The sequence below is a fragment of the Oncorhynchus tshawytscha genome, linkage group LG14 (assembly GCF_018296145.1).
Source record: "Oncorhynchus tshawytscha isolate Ot180627B linkage group LG14, Otsh_v2.0, whole genome shotgun sequence".
NCBI classification, from domain to species: domain Eukaryota; kingdom Metazoa; phylum Chordata; class Actinopteri; order Salmoniformes; family Salmonidae; genus Oncorhynchus; species Oncorhynchus tshawytscha.
In genome coordinates, this window is record NC_056442.1 from 12,496,304 (window position 1) to 12,517,197 (window position 20,894).

At 42.8% G+C, this 20,894-nt stretch overlaps 1 protein-coding gene across 6 annotated transcripts in view; it reads right to left on the reverse strand.

Annotated features, from left to right (window-relative positions):
- Positions 1 to 469: 469 nt before the first annotated feature.
- The window catches only part of LOC112266563 (zinc finger E-box-binding homeobox 2), an 81,648-nt gene continuing 61,223 nt past the window's right edge, over positions 470 to 20,894 (reverse strand). For 3 of the 6 annotated variants that reach the window (XM_024444138.2, XM_024444137.2, XM_024444136.2), the window contains 7 exons: positions 15,659 to 15,727; positions 13,121 to 13,345; positions 11,820 to 12,034; positions 8,179 to 8,287; positions 5,742 to 7,834; positions 4,129 to 4,309; positions 470 to 2,571 (listed from right to left, as the gene is read on the reverse strand). In XM_024444138.2, the coding sequence (XP_024299906.2) occupies positions 1,994 to 2,571; positions 4,129 to 4,309; positions 5,742 to 7,834; positions 8,179 to 8,287; positions 11,820 to 12,034; positions 13,121 to 13,345; positions 15,659 to 15,727 (3,470 nt within the window). In that variant the 3' untranslated portion in view covers positions 470 to 1,993. The remainder of the gene's footprint in view (positions 2,572 to 4,128; positions 4,310 to 5,741; positions 7,835 to 8,178; positions 8,288 to 11,819; positions 12,035 to 13,120; positions 13,346 to 15,658; positions 15,728 to 20,894) is intronic. The other 3 variants (XM_024444141.2, XM_042297050.1, XM_024444139.2) reach the window with 2 other exon arrangements.

A 20,894-nucleotide genomic window follows, 5' to 3' on the forward strand; every position in this document is an offset into this window, starting at 1 on the left:
ATCAGATGGCATCAGGATCAATATGAAAATTGGAATATGCAAAGCATGTTCTGTGTTTGGCATTGCTCAACCTTTTCCCTTTCATCTTAGCCTTTTGATGTTACTTTGAATCTGCATATGCAGTGTGAGCGGTTAATAGCTACAAGTATCTTCACACTGAAGTACTTTTAGCTGGTATCCACCTTTCATTTGAATGACTTAATTTGCTTCTTTGCTTTTTTCTGTCATGGTAGTATGACTGTCAATAATCATTGTCTATTGAATGTTATAAAACGTTTGAAAATAATTATAAAAAGAATGAATTATTGTGTGATTCCGTGTGTAAAAAGTTAAAATCGTACTAGGAAAACTCCCCATTTTGGGGGAATGTGGGTCTTTTACTTTCAGACAAGTCCTTTTTTGAGTGACAGGTGTAGTTATGTGGCACTGCTACAAAAGCATGGGAAAAAAGTTGAACATAAGACATTTGTGTTCTGTAATTTGGCTACTTTTATTTGAGCATGGTCATTTCCAAGAGAAATTACAAATTAAAAATTCAATAATACTTTTACAAAGACATTTCAGGAAAGATTTTCTTCAGTCATGGTATCATACATTGTATCTTAACAGTCCCTCTTCATTTTTTTAGCAAAAAAAAAAAGATGAAGAAAGTGGAATTTTTTTAGTTAAAAATACAGTGTTTTCACAATATTGTATAAAAGTTCCCAAATTTGGAATTTCCAGTAATTGGAAAATAAAGGAAATAAAACAAAATAATATAGTTGAAAATTTGCATTTCACAATTAATGTTTCAAAACACAATAAATGCTCTCTTTACGTAAAATTTGCCCCAATGATCAACGCCAAGTTCATTTTTACTAAAATATATCTATATATTGAAGAACTATAATACTGTACACTACAGTATGAAATAAATAAAATTAGGAAATATAAAATGGGCCACATAAATAAAATGTTATTCAACCTACAAACAAAATGAATGCAATTTTGTTGTTTAAAAAAATTGTTTGGTGTAATACTGACAAAAGTTAATGAAATAAACCTGAAAATTGCACAGACATATGTAAACTAAGGAACTGCTGCCTAGTGTACTAATACTGACATGGGTGCTTCAAAGATCAAGGTGAGCTATCTCTTAATATCGAAGCTGGTGAAGAGGTAACATGTGTCACCCTCCTTTCACACAATACAAGGATGGCACTTGCAGAAACACACAGATTAAAAGGTTTGCATATAAGGCTTTTTCTTATCAAAAACACCTTACAAAGGCTTTCTCCTTAATTGTTCACACGATCTTTCCATCTACTGTACTGTACTGTACTGTCAAACCATGTTCCCTTCATTTCAAGGTCTCTTTAAGACTTCATTATCTTAAAATCAAACAGGTAATATCTGTTAAGTTCCTTCACAGAGAAATTGTGAGGCCTAAAACTGTGTGGCTAGCTGACCTGACGACAGGGCAAAACTATAGACAACACATTAAGTGAAAGATAAGTAATAAAACAGATGGACTGTAGTGTGGAGACTACTGCTTTTTTCAACACTGTATAAATATATACATAGGCAATACTTTTTTATTATTTTTGTAGTGATTATAGAAGCGAAGTGCAATTTGTACAAGTCACTAGTTTGTGCTATAAAGACTATGGAACACAGAGTTTTTAGGATGTTAGCACCACACATATTTTTAGGCCTTAATACTGTACAATATTTTAAATGTATTAATTTATTAATTTTTCATTTTTGCATAATGCAGCCTCTTCTTACACAATTCTCCCCCCCCCCCCCCCCCACCCCAAAATCAAACTTCAAATCAATGTCTCCTTGGTCAGACATATACAACCACCACCCTTTGAGTCCTTCAATACAAAGCTTCCTAGAAGCTTCCAGGCACGTGCATGTACAGCTTCAACACAGCAGCGTTTAAAAGCAAGCAGGTAACAATAATGAACAGAAAAGTAAGATGGGAAGCTTTTTAAATGCAGTAGTTTTATTACATGCCGTCCTCCATATTGTCCTCGTGATCCGATTTGGTTTCTGTTTTCCCGTCCAACGAACTATCGTCCATCGAGTGCTCGCCGTTCTCCTCCTCATCCCTCAACATGTCTGGATCTGTGTCCATGCTCTTGTTCTCGCTCTCCTCTTCCTCCTCCTCAAAGTCCTCTTCCCTACGTCCTATTTTCGCGTACGTTCCTTCAACTTCCTTCTGACGATCTCTCATGCCTCCGTTCATCCCTCCTTCCCTCAGAATGCCCTCGCGCTCCTCCAGGTCGGGGTAGCCCTGAGGAGTCATGCCCTGTAAGTAGGCCCGGCTCAATAGTAGCTCTGTGGGCTCTAGGTGGCCCTTCTCCCGGGCCTCTCTCTCGGCCGCTTCCCTCTCCTCGGCCTCCCTCTTGCAGTAAGAGTAACGGTGGTTCATGTGCTGGGAGTAGGAGCCCGAGTGAGAGAAGCGTTTCCCACACTTGTCACACTGGTACGGTTTCTCGCCCGAGTGCAGTCGTGAATGTTCTATAAGGTGGTGCTTGTGTTTGAATGCCTTCTTGCAGATTTGACACTGATGTGGCCGTTTACCTGAGGAGACACAAAAGGGAGAGGAAAGCAGACATGAGTTTCCCCGCTCTCCACGTTGTTACTACATTTAACACAGTTAAAAGCATCAGGAGGAGAACAAACACAAACTTAAAGTACATTCCGATGATTCGAATGGTATGAAGCAACTTGAACTATCATTACAATATCAATGCTAACTTTGTCATAATTTATTTGTTTATTCCAAATGAGAAGATAAACAGCTTAATATAAACCACAGGGTCTGTCATGTGTTTACACTATGAAATTCCCTCCTATCGCTAAAGCATGGAGGAACAGAATCACAAACACTTAACAAACAGAAAGCTGTGGCAAATAAATAAACAAACAGGAGATGAGAATTGAACAAGAGACTATGGCTACCCTGATAATCTCAGTAGAATAATTCTAGTTTCTAGACGCCTCTGTCCCTCAATTATTTTTGGGACTCCACTCTACTGTGCTCCCCTTGTAAGATGGGATACCCTGAACGCAGAGGTGTGAGACGAGAAACTCGAGCTGCCCTACATTGATGGAGTGAAATTTCATTACATCATGCTACCAAAATGATCTGGCTAAATAAAAACTCTCCCAGCAGCTAGCAATGGTGGCTGGTCATGGTGTATATCATGGGGTGGGGAGTGTGGGACAGTTGCACCCCCTTTTTGAATTTACTACACATCAGCACATCCGGAAATATAACAGTCTATCTGACACAAATCAAAAGATAGAGTTTCTCCTTTGGCATTTCAATCTTCTCGTGACGCCACTTGTGCCACCAAGCACAGACACCAACACATCTGGCCAATTCCTAGCCACAAATAGCCCTGGGATGCCTTCGACGCCTTCCATAACTGCTATACGTGCAACACACACCTCCTAATACCACAACTAGATAAACCTGGCGTGCGACATAAAGCATGCGGTATCCTGCTACGTGCTGCAGATAGTCACGTGTGTAAAGAATGATGCAACTTAGTGAAAAAATGTCTTCAACACACAAATGTTCAACGGGTTAAACCGACCTACCACTGATTAGAGTGAGAGTCAATAAAAGACCGGTTTGGTCAAGTGACACTTTCAGCAGTCTGTCTCTGTCTCTTTACTAGTTATATATGTGGGTACGCTTAGTGTGTTTTGTAAATAATAATAAGGTTAATAAAGTAGCATGTGATGGATATAATTTAGAAATGGCCAAGGTTGACATTTACCTCAGACAGTGCCCTCATGCATTATGCAAAAAGCAATGACACAACATTTAGTTAGGCTCTTTCTGCCACATTCTGATTTAAGTATGGAGCTTATAATATTCAGAGAAAGGTATTTCTGGCATAACCCTAATAATGTCATGTTTTACTCTACATATTTTAGTAAGTATATCTCCTCACCCCTGTCAATGAAGAAACAAGGTTAGGTCTCGATTTACATTACAACTGAAAAAGAACAAAGCAGGAAAGTAGTGGGGAATGAACAAAATAAAACAATTGAAAGGGTTAAGTAACACAAAACATTAGAAATGAAAGCAACGGGGTAAAATAAGTGTTCCAGAACAGTATATACCTGTGTGTTCATATTTGTGTCTTAGGAGGGAACTGCTCTTCTGGAATGTTTTGTCGCACAAGTCACACGCGTACATACCACTTTCTGTCTTCTTAATCTTCTTCCGGGACAGACAGGAGTCTGAATCGGTCATGTCATCCAGTCCTGACATGTAATCGGCTGTTCCGTCTAGCAGCTCCCCCTGGAAAATGACACATTTATCAATCCACACATGTCAACTACATTTAGGTACAGGACCTCCTGATGTTTGCCTCAATGAAAGACTGAATGGAACTTAAGTTTTTTGACCTAATTACTAACACTCCAATAGAGAGCGCAGGTGTAAATATAAAAGGCAGACCACACTGTAATGGTTGACAATCTACCCTGAATGTTTTATTTTATTTTCATTATTTTACATTTTTTAAATCTGTCCTCCATATATTTGAATGAGTCTAATTTTATACATGAAAGAGTTTTCATTCCATATGTATCTGTTCTTCATAAGGGAAGATTAACCCGATAGGCTTAAACTTAAATGAATGGGGGAAAGTATTATTACATTAGAAGGTCATAATAATAAGAGAAAGCCCTTTGCGGGGCATATTGTCATATTCTTCTCATTTCCAACTCATAATGATTAAATCAAGAGGTGTTCTAAATGACCAATATTGAGACGCACCACTGCTCTCATTAAGAAGTGCTCGCTCTGGTCTGACAATGACTCCTTTGGCGGGGACACTTTCTTTCTTACACTGTTTTTAAAGAACAGAGCTACTATCGTTCCGCAATCAATTTGAGCTAAATGCCCGTAGCTGTATTTTTTAAAATCTAATTTAATAACTTAGAATAGGAAACATTATTAATACTTTTTTTTTATCAAAATGGTTCCCTCTATGTTAAACAGCCTTCAGCATTCAGTGGGAATGAACATGGAGCCTGTGCATTATTAATCTGCATGTAGAAACTCATTTTGGCTTTAGAGGGCAACTCTCTTTAAAATAAAATACAAGACAGTGGCAGAGAATTGGAGTTGGAGTCAGATCCTCGGTGCTGTGTGCAGCTCCAGGGCTTACCCTTTGCCTATTGCACAGATCACATACACGTTGTCCCTCACACAATTCACACAAAAAAAAATACCTAAGGAAAAAAATTAAAAATAAACTAGGCTGAGACAGATTGATTTTAAAGGGTACGTAGTCTATGTTTTACTCTGGAATAGACTACACTGAACAGCTGGAGATGTGATGCTGCCTGCACTCTGCGGTAAGGACAATTCACGGTGGAGTCTGGCAACAACTGAATCCCCCACATCATAACCTCCTCTGAAACAGCAATTATGTGCTGATATCGCTAATGACGTCTGCTTGGAGAACTGAACAACTCCAGGAGCGTTTGACAGCTGGTTATCTACCTGACTGTGTTTTCTCCCTGGTTCAATGTGCTGCAGGTGAGCATTTGAGCTCATTAGAGTACCATTTAATTAGTGGCACAATGAGCAGATCATTTTAGAGAATTTGAGAGGAGACAGAGAGAGAGAGAGAGAGAGAGAGAGAGAGAGAGAGAGAGAGAGAGAGAGAGAGAGGATAAACCTGAGGCTTAGAAACTAAACCACAAGCGGCTTATCTATTTACCTGGAAACCAGGCTTTCGCTGGTATTTTCTCCTCTGCTGCTGCTGCATCTCAGCAAAGGTAGCTGCTCCTGTTGCATAAGTGTAGGCCATGTGTGGTAGGAAGCCCATCTGATCCAGCCCTGGGTACGGCCTCAGCCCAGGCATGCTGGCCTGCATCGGAGACATGAAGGTGGCCGGTGGGAATGCGCTCTGTTGCGGAAGCGACGTGTACATAGGTTTGGCACCGAAGGGGTTCATCCCGAACAAGGGGCTGGTGCTTTTGTTGAGGTCTCCATTGTGGTGGTTCTGGCCTCTGGCTTCAAACTCCTTCTTGAGATAGGCCAGGTTAAGTGGCTCTTCGAAGTGTTCTCGTGGGGAGGGAACACTGGAGTGGTCATGGTGGTTAATACTGTTTAGTTTAGGTCTGCTCTTCACGGTCATGGCATGTTTGGGCTCCTTCATGAGCTTTGGCAGTGACAGGTCCAGTGGTTGTTCAGACAGGTTCATGTTGAGGTTCAGGTCCTCAGACATCAGGCTGTTTGGAGTATATGAGCTACTCTGGGAGTTTTTGGAAGATGTGGAGGAAAGGTTCAAAGGAGAAGGTGTGCTGCTCCTTGACTGGTGGTCCAATTTGGAGTGGTCACCCATGTGTTTGGTGTGTCCACTGAACGTGTTAGCTTTCATGAGTCTGAGCTGGTTCTCACAGTTGTTGACGTTGTTATGGAGCTCTGCAATGGAGGGGGACGTGATATGGTGGTCACGGTGGCGGTCACGGTTATTAGACTTGATCAGGGACACTGGGGATCTCGCTGCCATTGAGTCTTTAGAGGGAGTGTGGTTGTGGTTGTTTGCGGCTAGAACCATATCTGCATGGTTGTTCCGTTGTTGTTCTAATGGTGGAGTTCTTGGGGTGCCGTACTGGTAAACTTTCCTCTGCTCGAACCACTCTTTGACGAATTCCTGAGGAAGGCCGACTGCTATGGAGATCTTCAGTAGTTCCTCTGAATTGGGCTCCATGTTCATAGCGAAGTAGGCCTTGAGCACTGACATGTGGTCCTTGTACGGGTTGATGGGGCTTTTCTCAGACAGCATGGACGAGAGCAGGAGGGCATGCTTCTCCGTAAACATCCCCTGTTTTGTGGGCATAAGGTTCTCGCTAGTCTGGAGAACTGTCTTGATCTCCTCATTCATTTTACACAGGTAACGTTCATGCTGATGCAAGGGAATTGGACCTGGGAAGGCTTCTTTGCAGTATTGGCAAGCAAAGGGTGTAAACATAATGTTGTTCTCATGCATCTTATCCTCTGTACCTAAATCTAGCATGTGGTTGGATTTCTCGCGTTTGATAGTGCTAATTTGTCTCTTTGAGTCCGTGGTCAAGCTCTGGAGACAAGCTTTGGCTTCGTTCACTTTTTCTAATGTGTAGTCGATGATGCTTTTAGTGGCACCGTTATGGCTGATGACTGGCAGACCAATCTGGTGACCCCCCTGTGACGTCAGTCCCTGTTTCTGCTCCTCGATCTGGTTCCCGAGCTCCTTCATGTAAGCCTTGAGCCTGGAGATCTCCTCCGGTTTGCAGTCCATCTTCTGCCTGCACACAGTGTTGTCCACGATCTGGAGCACCTTCTGGACCTCGCTCAGGTTGTTGCTCAGGGACGGGTAGCCCAGGAGCTGTTGTTCGATCCCCATCCCCAGGTGCTGCATGGGGCTCTGGGCTGAGCAGTGGATCCCTAGCGGGCTGCTATTTCCCCCCATCCCTCCATTCATGAAGGGCGCAGGTGCGCTGAAGCCATGGGAGGCCATCATGAGTTTGTAGTCGTTGAAGTCTAGTGGTTCTGTTTTGATGTTCAGGTGGTGGTTGTTCTGGTCCTGGTGGTGGCCCAGGAGCTTGCCGTTTCCGTTTCCGTTCTCTAGCTTGTGTCTCAGCTGGGTGATGGCGGTGTTAGTGGGGGAGGACGAGGCTGATGTAGGAGAAGAGCCTGTCTTCATGTTGTTGCGCATCCTCCCGTTGACTGCTATAAGGCCGATGCACTTCTTGCTGCTGATGTGAGAGCTGTATGAGCCTGAGTGGGAGAAGCGCTTCTTGCAGTTTGGGCATTCGTATGGCTTCTCACCTGAAAAGAGACAACAATGTATACTTAAAAAATCTGCCATGAGCGTATTTAGAATGGCATAAGGAACACACATATTCTCAATGATTAAATATAAGTGGGCTAAGGGAAAATGTATCAACAATGAACACCTTTAATTATGCCAAACTAAAGTGTAAACACTGAACAGCTCAATTGTGAGATTGGCAGATAGAAGGAAACAAAGTAGCTCAAGTCATCCATTGGAACAGTGGGAGAGAGAAAAGAAAAACGCAATCGATTTTTGTACAACCTGTGAAGTTCACCACAGCCTTAAATCAAGGTTATGCATATTCAAAGCGGAGTGCACAGGCCCCCTTGCTACCCACCACTGTGAATCCGCAGGTGTTCCTTCAGATGGTGCTTGTATTTGAAGGCCTTGCCACATTCTGTGCATTTGAACTTGCGGTTGCCAGCCCCCTGGTTCAGCAGTTGGTGCTATAGAGAAAGAAGCAGGTATTTACATAAGTTCTACTAACAACATTACAGGGGGAAAATAGTTCACTAAACAATCGCAATCAGCCCTCGGTGCAATCGACCGACAAGCCAAATGTCTTACATTGCCACACAGCCCATCTTGCCTCTTTCTACTTCCAACTCCAACGAGAGAGTACAAGAGTGGCGCTGATAACAGAGGGAATCACATACCTTTTCATTTCCTGGCTCTCGAGCCAAGGAAGCATGCCTTTAGAATTTGGCAGCCAATAAAATAAAATAAATGAAAGGGGCTCTTTTTTTTATATAGTTTCCCCCTCATTAGAAACAAGCAATCTGATCTGCTTTTATTAATTTGGGGTAATCACTCGAAAGATATTCTGACGGGTAGAAGAAGAAGTCCTTCCCTGTATTTCACATACCTGCAAACAACAGTCATTTGACATGAAGAAGCAACACATTTCCATAAATATTGAAATGTCTTAATTGGAACAGATTTCCCCTAATCATTTGAATCCTCAAACGTCTCTTTAATAATCTCAGACTATAGGATGGGACTAGGCCTTGATTCTCTGTTCAAAGGTAAACATCAGTTGCAGCCCCTCAAATTTGCAATTCAAAGAGGGGGAGGCCTCTGCCTGTTTCAAAATCCAAATGTAATAGTAACAACAACAACAATAACAGCGCACGTGTAAACGGGAGGCACACCAGACGTGCACAATTAATTCTGAGTCGGAGGTGAACACGTTAAATGCTTAGGCAATACAAAAGATCTCTCAGCAGCACTTGCTACCAAGGCAGGCATAGCAGGAAGAAGCAGCCAGCGTCCTGATCCAGCCTGACAACTGCTGGGGTGTGCTGACTCTACCCACATTCCTGGGGAGACAGATGGCGTAAGGGAGGACACAGGGAGGATTGTTCAAACGGCAGCAACCTTCAAAGATCGAGCAGGAGTGGGTCTGTCTGTCGGTGGGGCCGCCAAGCGCCAGTCAGGGACCCCACCGCTCGTACGTTGCTGAGTTGCATAAACAAACAGCAACAGCTGCTTTGGCTCCCCCTGCTTCCCTCTGAGGACCGCAGTAAACTTTAGTTGTGCCAATAAGATACAATCATTCTCTAATCCTAATTGTCAATGGCACCAACACCAGCAAATGTGTTTTTGGCGGAGGGGGACATGCTATCCTACATGACTCAGGGAAGGTTAGGGATGGGATGTTGGATGTTGTGGGCGGGGCGCATGGGCTGGGTATTCAAATATTATTGGCGTGTATTAATGACATATTTTCTCTTGATTGGTTAATTGGTTAAGGAGTGTTACAGGTTATTTTAGATTTGTTTGTGGTGTTTATGGCGAGGGCATCTTTTCCTAGGTAGAGACAGTTCTCATGGAACATGGGATTAGGGCTTGCCTGTAAGCGATGACACGACTATTCACTAACTGCACAACACATTTTATCTTTCTTTTTTTTCTTTTTTACCCCAAGAGGACTTCAATTGTCACTACTGCTTTGTTCAGATTCACTTCTTTTTTAAAACACGGATGGCAAGCAAATGTAACATCTATGAATAGATCGTTTATTTCTTCCACACAGGGAGTTGGATGTGATGCATGCAAATTGTCAACAAATTCCCAGGTTAGTTTATCTAAAATAAAATACATTGCGAGTGAGTGAGACTCAATAATAAGTGTAGATGTTGATTCTGACATAAACTCAGCCAAAAAAGAAACGTCCTCTCACTGACAACTGCGTTTATTTTCTTCAAACTTAACATGTGTAAATATTTGTATGAACATAACAAGATTCAACAACTGAGACATAGTGAACAAGTTCCACAGACATGGGGCGAACAGAAATGGAATACTGTGTCCCTGAACAAAGGGGGGTGCAAAATCAAAAGTAACAGTCAGTATCTGGTGTGGCCACCAGCTGCATTAAGTACTGCAGTGTGTCTCCTCCTCATGGACAGCAGCAGATTTGCCAGTTACCCCACTATTCCACCAAGGCACCTGCAAGTTCCCGGACATTTCTGGGGGGAATGGCCCTAGCCCTCACCCTCCGATCCAACAGGTCCCAGGCGTGCTCAATGGGATTGAGATCATTGGCATTGGCAACACTGACATTCCTGTCTTGTAGGAAATCACACACAGAACGAGCAGTATTGCTGGTGGCATTGTCATGCTGGATGGTCATGTCAGGATGAGCCTGCAGGAAGGGGACCACATGAGGGAGGAGGATGTCTTCCCTGTAACGGACAGCGTTGAGATTGCCTGCAGTGACAAAAAGCTCAGTCCGATGATGCTGTGATATACCGCCCCAGACCATGACGGACCCTCCACCTCCAAATCGATCCCGCTCCAGAGTACAGGTCTCGGTATAACGCTCATTCCTTCGACGATAAACACGACCATCACCCCTGGTGAGACAAAACCGCGACTCATCAGTTTTTTGGCAGTCCTGTATGGTGGGTTTGTGCCCATAGGCAATGTTAATGCCGGTGATGTCTGGTGAAGACCTACCTTACAACAGGCCTACAAGCCCTCAGTCCAGCCTCTCTCAGCCTATTGCGGACAGTCTGAGCACTGATGGAGGGATTGTGCGTTCCTGGTGTAACTCGATCAGTTGTTGTTGTTGCCATCCTGTACCTGTCCCGCAGGTGTGATGTTCGGATGTACCGATCCTGTGCAGGTGTTGTTACACGTGGTCTGTCACTGCAAGGACGATCAGCTGTCCGTCCTGTTTCACTGTAGCGCTGTCTTAGTTGTCTCACAGTAAGGACATTGCAAGTTATTGCCCTGGCCACATCTGCAGTCCTCATGCCTCCTTGCAGCATGCCTAAGGCATGTTCACGCAGATGAGCAGGGACCCTGGGCATCTTTCTTTTGGTGTTTTTCAGAGTCCGTAGAAAGGCCTCTTTAGTGTCCTAAGTTTTCATAACTGTGACCTTAATTGCCTACCGTCTGTAAGCTGTTAGAGTCTTAACGACACAGGTGCATGTTCATTAATTGTTTATGGTTCATTGAACAAGCATGGGAAACAGTGTTAAACCCTTTACAATGAAGATCTGTGAAGTTTTTTGGATTTTTACGATTTATCTTTGAAAGACAGAGTCCTGAAAAAGAGACATTTCTTTTTTTGCTGAGTTTAGTACTGCATGAAGGAAATGCTTGATTTTAAAGAACATAAAATCTACTAGTTGAAGTGAAATTAAGGAGCAGATAAAATGTCTAAATTGGAAATTAACATAATCATTTGATCGTGAACATAAGACCGCAAAATCATATCAGACGGGGCCATCAAAAAACCATTTAGGGCCTCAATTAAAGTTATTACCATTAAAAGATCTGCATCTCCAAAATGCCATGAAAAATTCATAATGATTGCCAATCAAAATGATATATTTTCCTCCAAGGGATCGTAGCACATTAGAAACGAAGTAAGTGAAGGGAACGAGAAGGGGAGAGGAATAATAAAGGGATTGAAAACGGCAACAACAACAACAACAACAACAAAAAACGAGGGCACATGATCCTCACCTGATCTCTGTCGGGCTTGTGCGTGGCCATATGTCGCTCAAGCTGAGTGCGGTAAGCAAACGTGTAGTTACACAGGGGGCAGGCGAAGTTCTCCTCGTTCTTCTCGTGGCGGTACTTGATGTGCTCCTTGAGCGATGTCAAGCGCTTGTAGCCCCGGTCGCAGTAGGGGCAGGTCAACAGTTGGGCGAAAGCATCTGGAGTTCCAGGTGGCAGGTCTGGGTAAGGGAGACGTGGGGGAGAGAGAGAAAGCAGTCCAAAAGGTCAGCAAATCAATGGCAGCTAATGGGCATACTGCCCGGAATGGTATGGGAGGTATCACTGCAATCTGCTCTACAGAGTGCCGTCGTCTCAGGCTGGCATCCATGCCCTGACACACATGCACACATACACACACACGCGCACACACACACAGACCCCCCCCACCCCCCTTTTCTTATATCACATACTAAGACACACGTGAAAATTCACACATACTAAATTGAATTAGCTTTTAGTTGACCTATACACTTTAGAATGTGTTGCTTAACATACTTTTAGCTTAAGTAATTGTGTTTCTTTGACTTTTGATTTAAGACAAAAAATTAAACATGATATCTAATCTTACACTGTTTTACACTGATATCTTACAAATCAGTCTGTCTGAAATAAAGCACCTTGACCTGGTTTTTAAGAACACTACCTCACCCACCCTCCCCCCTCATCCCTCCTTGCTCCCCTTAACCATAGTCCCCTCGCCTAATTGCTTTTAAGTGGCTTATTTAATACCATTTTTCCCACACTTTCATCATTTCTGAAGTACGTATCATAAATCCATTCTAATTCAATCCCTGTTCCCCCGGGGTCTGAGAGGTGTACTATCTTATTTCAGACCTCTGGCAGCTGCTGCTGCTTAAAGACTGGAGGACCGAAGGTAAACACAGAGGCATCCAGTGAAGAATCTGTGAGACCAACAGCTGCCCATGTCACTGTGCCACAGAGACCAAGAAGAGTCCAGCCACACCACTGCTGCGCAGGGTTAGAGTCTCAAAGGAGGAGCACTGATCCAGGATCAGCTCCCCCATGTCTATGTAATCTTATTCATTGTGGTCTAAAAGGCAACACTGATCCTAGATCAGCACTCCTACTCTAAAACATTTCAAACATATGGCCCCAGCTCACCCCTGTCCATGTAGTCTTATTCTTTGTGATCTAAAAGGCCAAATTGAACCTAAATCAGCACTCCTACTCTGAGATGCTTCATACATACAGCCCCTGTCCCCGGTTCTGTTCTTGCCCTCCCTGGCTGGTCTCGGGACTCTTACCATTTTCCTCCTGGCCGTTTGTTTCAGGCGCTTCGGGCGTGCCCAGACGGGACAGCTCCTCTCCCTCGGGTGCTTCTGGGTAAATGATGGCAGTGTCGCCCCGCTGCAGGTACTCAGCGATGCTGACCACGTGGCTGTGGCTCTCGCTCAGGCTCTCCTCCTGGAGCTTACTACGCTTAGCGAAGAACTCCTCAAACTCTGAAGTGCAATCAACAACATTCTTAACTGAAAAGAAGAAGAGAAAGAGAGAAGGAGGAGGGAGGGAGGGAGGGAGGGAGGGAGAGCGAGAGAGCGAGAGAGAGAGAGAGAGAGAGAGAGAGAGATGGGTTTTGAGAAATTGGATTCTTCACTCCCCAAGAGAAATGTGTGTTACAGCAATACTGAGAACGTGTCAGGTCTAAATGGGATGAAGAAACTCCACAACAGACATTAAGGTAGTAGTTGTGGGAGAATACATCTGAATTACTGTGTTATCTTGTCACGCAACAGCCACTAAAACAAGAAATATGAGTTCATCGTAGAAAAGCACCACCTTAAATCGTGGGAAAGTATTTCAGATAAACATATTGTATTTCCTTGAATCGTATTACCAGTTACACAATAAATGTGGGGAACACCATTCAAACTGGTCAAATGACTTCTAATTTTCCTTCATACGTGAAATGAAAATAATTTGTATTTTACAATTTTGGATCTTTGAGATTATATCTATTTAATTAAGCCTCTGGGTTTTTAAGCCTCTCGAAAACAACATTTTATTTACACATTGTGTAGCAACAGCACAATCAAATTCCCCGTGTATTGACAAGGGGTCACTAAAATGTCTCTGGTTAGTGGATTGGCTGTGGAACAGATTACTGAGGACAAACAACAACGTTGCACAAAAAAAAGAAGTTTTAAACCATAGTCCTTAAAACACTTTCTGAAGCTGTCTTTCAGAAATTGCTGAAGTCACACATTGTGCATTTTCTCATATCCTCCAGTCCCTTCTCTTTAGGGAATCCAGAAAGCTGCAGAGTAGAGATAGCTGTGGCTCCAAAAGCAAACAAAGCTCATCAAAACCCGGCAACCTTCATTAGTCAACAGCAGATGATAGACACTCAAAGGTTCACGTTAATTCAAACTATACTATACGGCATTCCGACAACCTGGGGCAAGTCTATATTCTATTTCCCCCACCTATCATATCACTGTTATAAAACTCGTCACATATAACATTGCCGTGCTAAATGTTACAGGAAGTCACGCAAACGGTTTGATTTGACTGGATTTAGATAGTTACTCATTTAATTAGACATGTCCAAGCCAAGGTACATTTTTATATTGTGATTTGTTTGGCAGTGATTATTTTATCGGTCCAATTTGTGAAAGGTCAAGGTAGTGTATTTGGTTGTCAAAAGTGGCATGAAAATGTCACTGGTGCCAAAGGAGCTTGTCTGAAATCGTATGAAACAACTGTTAACTAGGCAGCTCAATTTCCTGCATTCTCATTAGGACTTTGTGTGAACCGTTTGAGAATCATCTAATGCATTTTAGAGACACAAAACTGTGAGGATGCTTGAGATCTCTATATTGGATTCACAACTCACCGTTAAACAAATATGTGTCTTAAGGTTATAAAAATACATCAAAAAGATCAAATTTAGACTAATTTGATTTTGCAAATGAAATGTAATTTTGGATGTCACTGTATTGCCAACAAGCTACAAGCTCAACCTCGTGATGCCTCCCTTGAAATGACTTTCTCCTCTGTAATAGAGGAAATCACCTGGATAAAAGAGTTCGTAGGTGGCAAGACGTGATTTCAAATTTCATTTCTTAAATGAAATCACATGTAAGTCCATGGTGGGTTCTTTCTACCAATGCAGTGCCACTACATTGTTTCCACGGCCTTAACGGAAACATTTGCGATGTCTAAATTTCCACAAAAAAGGTCACCACACATGCACAGGCACACTCGCACACGTGTGTGCTCACACACACACACACAAAATCAACAAACTATATAAATAAATTAAAAAAGAAGAATAGAAGATTCCTAAGGAAGTATTCCCCTTATGTGGTGAGTGTTTACCCAAACGGTGCCGAGGCCAGTTGTCAGCAGCGGTCAGGATGATATCATGGAGGGAAAACGTAATGCCCAAGAGGCTTGTGGGTGGAAATCAGCTTTGTTTACTTAATTAAAAATGGCAGGTAGGATTAGGCTCCACAGTTTTGTGTAGAAAGGACCATGCAGGGACACTAGTGCTCTACACGGACACACAGATACACAGCGACCCACACAGGGATTGGAAGGGTGGTTGGTCTCGGCCTCGTCTTTCAACACAATACAGATATAGGATCTTCATTTGAGACAGTTTGCTACAGCAGAAAAATAATCCTGCAGTAGCAGGAAATGTGAATTATTATGTGGATTACAATTCATTCTGGTCCAGGACTATGCTTGCATCGCAGGAAAGTTCTTCTGCAACAGGGTTATCAAATTAAGATCCTACATCTGTACATCAAATCTCCTCACAATGGATTAAATCAACTCACCCGTACCATTTCCAACTGTCTGAAGAGGGGCGTCAGGCCCCAAAGTGTCATAATCATCTTTCATTTCATCTGTGGAGAAAAGAGGGGAGGGAGGAGGGGAGGGAGGAGGGAAGAGAAGGAAAAGAGAAGTTCAGTTCAATGCTGTAGTGTACCAAGCAAACCCAAGCCTCACAATGAAGCCTTCAGAGGAAGGTACGGAGATATAAAGGGCTTGCTGTGTTGCACTGTGCCGAGGCTTTGTGTGGCATTCTTAATCATCAGGACCAGACAGAGCCTTATTTACCTTAAAAACAACAACAAGCAGTGGGAAAGAAAGCTGCGCTGCCATTCCGGGGGTAGTGAGAGTTGCCAGAAAGAAAGATTAATTCAAGAAGCCAGCCCCATCCACCTGAACAGTCAGAGAGGAGTAACCTGGCACAAAAGGCCTTGCAGTTGTTATTCCCTCACTGTGACACTACTAACAATCTACACGCGGCAGAAGAAAATGACGAACTATACAGGGGGGTTTTCGCATAAAATCCTGGACTGTGGGCTTAGAATCTATTGCCAATCAACGTAATGCATAGTCGTAGGAATGCCAAGGGCAGACTTGCATTTTGTCCTGGCACAGGTAAGACAGCCATAAATAAAGGACCCCAGATTGACAGACAGGCTCATAAACAAGGGAGAGAACAACTTTTGACATTGGTGGGTAAATTCTCTTGCCGTGTGGGCAGCGGCGAACAAGAGGACTTTTGTTGGTGTTCATGTCCACAGACAATTAACTTAAAGGAGTCCTCTGTGACTCCTTCCTTCCGTCCTGTCTTTGAAAATTAAATCAAGGTACTTCCGAGAAGATAGTGGCTGGTAATAAAAATGGCTCTTGTCTCGCTCTCTGTTCCTCCTTGTTCTAGCCATGTGATTTCTATGGTCTCAAGGATACTGTGTTGCCATGGAGGGGTAAACAAACAAATCAGTGGATTAAGGGAATAGAGGAACTCTCTCCTTTACTGTCTCTTGCACCGTGGACTTTATCAGAAAACATTTTGGAAATGAGTTTGAAAAGTAGCTGACAAGTTGTGTAAAATCTTCAGAATATAACGTTGCCTGAATACTTGTCATTGAATTAGCATTCACGAATCACATGCAGGAACAACAAATATAATATATATATCGTATATTTTGGTGCAGAGTGAAAAATCTGGTGATTTAATAGTTGGTTCATTTCAATAATTAGGAGAGGGTTTTTTCAGTTTCTTTCGCTTGAAGTGAGACTGTTTCCATCTGCACCAAACAGATAAATAAAAAAAACAGCCAATAGCTTCAGAGAATAAAAAATGGACTCTTTTGAACGAAAAGTACTCAACTTTCCCTTGACATGAAGCTTGACTGTGTGTTGGAGAAACATGCCAGACATTTTTCATTTGCATATGAGGGGGTTTGGAGGGCCGTTGTCTTCTCAGTAATGACATCAAACCAGGCCGCACTCTAAGGAAATGGCCCTTTAGCAAAATTGTTGAAGATACACTGGAGTATTGTGAGCAATCCAAAGAAATCCTCCACCACAGCCACAAATATAATTCTGGTGTTTAAGAGACCAGCATATATGGATAGTTACTTTTTTTTGTCATTTCTAATTTACTGAATGTTAATCAAGCTCTCTTTTCCTCTTTCCCTCACGTTTCTTTTTCCTGGAAAGTGGGAGAGTTCGCATGGATGCAGCCATTATGGTTTTCGCAGCCTTTAGTAATCCAATTTCACTGCATATTTTTGATATGACTCAAGGAGCACAAGTGGGGATTTGCTTTTTGTCTCTTTTCGTTCCCTCTTTACCTTGAACGGTCCCTATTATCTGCGTGTGGCCAAGGAATGAGAGTGAGGAAATTTCCAGCAGGAGGTAGGCTAAGACCACGTACACCTACCTCACTTCTATGGCCCTTTGCACAGATCCTTTTTGGACCATTTCTATTGCTTCTGACAGCTACACATCCATTGGAGAGAGAGAGAGAGACCCGATTTTATAGTTGAAAGTGTCATGTGAGTCAAAAAGCCAGTCTTATTTCTCGCTGTCTCTCTCGGCCTGATAAATCATGTAAGGAGAGGGGGAGTGTGAGAGAAGGCCTGCGCTGAACTGAAGGATGTTTAAGTTTGTGACTGCGACCGAGGAGGGGTCCAGAATACCTTTCCCCTGCCATACGTCCACCTATGTACTTAACGCCATTGATGCTGTTTGTTGTGAATACATTCTGATTTTTATGGCCAGTTACCAGTGGAACAGGGCGCAATAAAAAACAAAGGTCCTCCTCCTCCTTTCTGTTAGTTCTCTGAACAGCCTTGAACAGAGCCGGGCCGGGAGAAGAAAGAGACACGGGCAGAAAGGGGAGAATGCAGGTGATTTGTTTTAGAGTGATAAGTGATGTCATGTATTCCAGCCCACTGCATCTAGCGGCCCCATTGTGGGATGAAAGAATGTCAAGGACCATTCTAGAACACAAAACTCTGATTGTGCTGGCACCGGAAAGGCACAGCTAAGAAACTTTTTGCAGTGCTCTTCGATTCGAAACCTGTATCCTTTGGACAGGGGTACTAAAGCTGACGTAGACAAGGCAGGGGAGAAAAGCACAGCTAATCTCAGGGGAAAGCTACAGTATGTGCTGAGGTATCATTGTAGACAGTAAGGCACCCGTGAAAGAGGGGTGGGGGGAGGCAGACAAACATTCTACCCACAAGCTTGGGAAAGAGAAGACTCCCATCATCTACACTAATTAACTACACTAGGTCTCAGAAATATGGCCGACTACGTTTCATCACTTGAGAAGCAGATTATCTGGGAATTGCAACATAGTTGAATTACAGACATTAAGGCACCACAGACTTTTATCAAATAAACAATTACTGTACGCTTTGACTACTTGTTTATTTTTTAAAATCTTGATTGATTTGAACATTTCTATTTTTAAAGAATCCAACCCCATATGGACTGTTACGAGTGGGGGCAGAAATATAAACATCCGTAAACAGCAAAATAACGCACTGACTGTCTACGACAACTATGTTTTACAGTTTCTATGTCGATAATCAGTAACCACAAAGTGAACTTCCTCCTTTTCAATAGATTTTTTTTTGTTTTAAATTGAGCGTAATAACATTTTAGATGGTGAAATATTTCCCCCTTTTCGGCACTCTACAGAACCCAGTTCATTAGGAGAAATGAATAGCTAACACCGGCTCATTTAAACGGGTTGTCTTACATGAGTTCTCGCTACACTCTGTTTCTGTCACACCGCTGCAAGAATCATTGACTCTTATTATACATGTAAATGGCTATCATAAAAATAAAAATTTCATTTAAGATTGTTAATGACTTTTGCAGCAGTCTGGCTTCCTTTAATGATGATCCCCCTAGCCCTAATTAAAAGTATTTATCTTTCAAGCATCCATGACTAGGCTCTCTGCTATCAGTGATGCTCCAAAGAAACTAAGAAATAAGGCGCCTCCAAAGTTGTATGTATCACCTGCCCGAAATGATCTAAACTACATTATTAGCAAATTGAGCTACAGTGGGGCAGAAAAGTATTTAGTCAGCCACCAATTGTGCAAGTTCTCCCACTTAAAAAGATGAGAGAGGCCTGTCATTTTCATCATAGGTACACTTCAACTATGACAGACGAAATGAGAAAAAAATTTCAGAAAATCACATTGTAGGATTTTTAATGAATTTATTTGCAAATTATGGTGGAATATAAGTATTTGGTCAATAACAAAAGTTTATCTCAATACTTTGTTGTATACCCTTTGTTGGCAATGACAGAGGTCAAACGTTTTCTGTAAGTCTTCACAAGGTTTTCACACACTGTTGCTGGTATTTTGGCCCATTCCTCCATGCAGATCTCCTCTAGAGCACTGATGTTTTGGGGCTGTTGCTGGGCAACACAGACTTTCAACTCCCTCCAAAGATGTTCTATGGGGTTGAGATCTGGAGACTGGCTAGGCCACTCCAGGACCTTGAAATGCTTCTTACGAAGCCACTCCTTCGTTGCCCGGGCGGTGTGTTTGGGATCATTGTCATGCTGAAAGACCCAGCCACGTTTCATCTTCAATGCCCTTGCTGATGGAAGGAGGTTTTCACTCAAAATCTCACGATACATGGCCCCATTCATTCTTTCCTTTACACGGATCAGTCGTCCTGGTCCCTTTGCAGAAAAACAGCCCCAAAGCATGATGTTTCCACCCCCATGCTTCACAGTAGGTATGGTGTCCTTTGTCAGCATTCTTTGTCCTCCAAACACGACGAGTTGAGTTTTTACCAAAAAGTTATATTTTGGTTTCATCTGACCATATGACATTCTCCCAATCTTCTTCTGGATCATCCAAATGCTCTCTAGTAAACTTCAGACGGGCCTGGACATGTACTGACTTAAGCAGGGGGACACGTCTGGCACTGCAGGATTTGAGTCCCTGGCGGCGTAGTGTGTTACTGATGGTAGGCTTTGTTACTTTGGTCCCAGCTCTCTGCAGGTCCCCCCGTGTGGTTCTGGGATTTTTGCTCACCGTTCTTGTGATCATTTTGACCCCACGGGGTGAGATCTTGCGTGGAGCCCCAGATCGAGGGAGATTATCAGTGGTCTTGCATGTCTTCCATTTCCTAATAATTGCTCCCACAGTTGATTTCTTCAAACCAAGCTGCTTACCTATTGCAGATTCAGTCTTCCCAGCCTGGTGCAGGTCTACAATTTAGTTTCTGGTGTCCTTTGACAGCTCTTTGGTCTTGGCCATAGTGGAATTTGGAGTGTGACTGTTTGAGGTTGTGGACAGGTGTCTTTTATACTGATAACAAGTTCAAACAGGTGCCATTAATACGGGTAACGAGTGGAGGACAGAGGAGCCTCTTAACTTCTTGGATATAGGGAGCGCTCTTTTAATTTATGGATAAAAAAACGTTTTAAGCGCAATATTTTGTCACGAAAAGATGCTCGACTATGCATATAATTGGCAGCTTTGGAAAGAAAACACTCTAACGTTTCCAAAACTGCAAAGATATTATCTGTGAGTGCCACAGAACTCATGCTACAGGCGAAACCAAGATGAAACCTCAACCAGGAAATGGGCAGAATTTTTGAGGCTCTGTTTTCCATTGTCTCCTTATATGGCTGTGAATGCGCCGGGAATGAGCCTGCCCTTTCTATCGTTTCTCCAAGGTGTCTGCAGCATTGTGACGTATTTGTAGGCATATCATTGGAAGATTGGCCATAAGAGA